The 1,774-nt window shown below is 35.1% G+C and overlaps 1 protein-coding gene across 1 annotated transcript in view; it reads right to left on the bottom strand.

Moving 5' to 3' along the window:
* SLK (STE20 like kinase) overlaps positions 1 to 1,774 on the bottom strand; it is a gene marked incomplete in the record, with an annotated part of 49,344 nt that overhangs the window by 23,111 nt on the left and 24,459 nt on the right. The window contains 1 exon segment of the mRNA XM_072424235.1: positions 1,376 to 1,570. Within this exon segment, the coding sequence (XP_072280336.1) occupies positions 1,376 to 1,570 (195 nt within the window).

The raw sequence follows: 1,774 nt of genomic DNA, 5'->3' as shown, positions 1-1,774 counted from the left end.
ATGGAAGAAAGGAAAAAAGGGCTAGGTGATTTCTGGTGAATCATAAATCAGACTTTTAAATGGACCTATACTTAAGATTCACCATAAAAGCTATGTTAAACTTCTTTCTGCGATAGCATGATATGCTGGGTTCCAAAATAATGAAGATACAATTTGAGGTCAGTTGTGATGCATTTGGCAGCTTCTTTGCATTAAAGGGTTGACTAAATATAGTGGAGATATTTGTATGAAAATAGATTGCTCCAGTGTGAATAGGACCTAGTAGCAGAAAGAATCTGTACACAATCTTTTCTTTAAAGGTTATCTGTATGTGTAGTCTCATGTTAAAAAAAAAAAAAACACAACACTGAAGCAGTTACCAATGAACACAAAACCATAGAAACATTAGAAGAGCTCATCAAATGTGGTCGCATGATCTATGTAAAAGAGGGCCATCAAGGCCCAGAGTGGCAGCTTATTCTTTTCAACAAAAACTGTGTGACCAAAAGGTTAGGCTTTTGTTTTGTTTAGATGCCTAGCACTGGAGGAAATGTTCTTTTTACTCTGAACCCTTCAAATTTTAAAGAAATTCTTCGGAGATCACAAGTTCCCAATTAGATGGAGGATTATAGTATGCTAGTAAGCAACAAGGACTCTATGCATTAAATGTGTCGGAAAATACAAACACATGAAAGTAAATTTATTAAACACATTTGGGTCCACACTATCATTACCAATGGTGGGTCCACAGATCTCTCAACTAGGAAGATCCCTCGATACTAGGCTGAATTGGATACAGCCTCCTGTGAGCTTCACTGTGCATGCGTCAGTACAAAGCTGGACTTTATTATGTATCTTTTAATGCAATAGTAGCACAAACCAAAGTCTCTATTTGCAATAAAGCTGTGTTCTCTCTGTATGTATTTTGTTTGTTCTAGCACCCAAAGCGTGCTAGATTAAGCATTTTTATTTACAGGTAAATTAGGTATTTTAGCCTTTGTATTTCTCTTTTTTTAATCTATATTTATCAATATACAGTACAGCTTTATGTTACAATTTAGGCTTAGGCTTAAAGAACTGCAACCCCTCCTCAGCACATACCCTTCTGCACATGCCTGCCCATAGTAAGAATGTGATACATTAAGATATAATAATAATATAACAGATCAGACAATAAATGGCAATACCAGTCAACTAAAGCAAAAAGGTAATTATTTTATAACAGTTTTACCATTAGCTACTATGTCACATGCTAGACCATATGATCATTAATCCTATTTGTATTGAGCCAGTTAAGGAGAAATACAATACAATTACCTGAAAAAGTTAGTAACTGGTAGGAACAATACAAACACATCGCTGTGGCATGTCACTGTTTAAAAATAAAAATTCTTACCATCTGGAAGGCTGAGCTAATGTGGGGGGTTCTGATTTTGCAATCTTTAGCAACACTCGCATTGGATTTAATTCATGGTGAGGTGGCTCAATCTGAGCCATCTCTATTAAAGTGACACCAAGAGACCAAACATCAGCTTTAAAATCATAAGGCTTATCCTTGGAGGTTTCACACATTACCACCTCTGGTGCCATCCTAAAATGAACAAAAAGAGAGATGTGAAGGAACAAACATTGAAAATGTATCTAAACACTTTAAAGAAATTTAAAAACTTGTTAAAGTGGTGCATACTTATAAACAAAAAAGAGAAAACCCTCCCCTAATCACCCAATATTTATAGCATTATAGATGATGTCAGATATTCTAATGTACTATTTACATGCATATTTACATGTACCC

The sequence above is a fragment of the Pyxicephalus adspersus genome, chromosome 10 (assembly GCF_032062135.1).
Source record: "Pyxicephalus adspersus chromosome 10, UCB_Pads_2.0, whole genome shotgun sequence".
Lineage (NCBI taxonomy): Eukaryota > Metazoa > Chordata > Amphibia > Anura > Pyxicephalidae > Pyxicephalus > Pyxicephalus adspersus.
The sequence above is the reverse complement of the archived record's forward strand: the minus strand, read 5'-3'. Positions and strand labels throughout refer to the sequence as shown.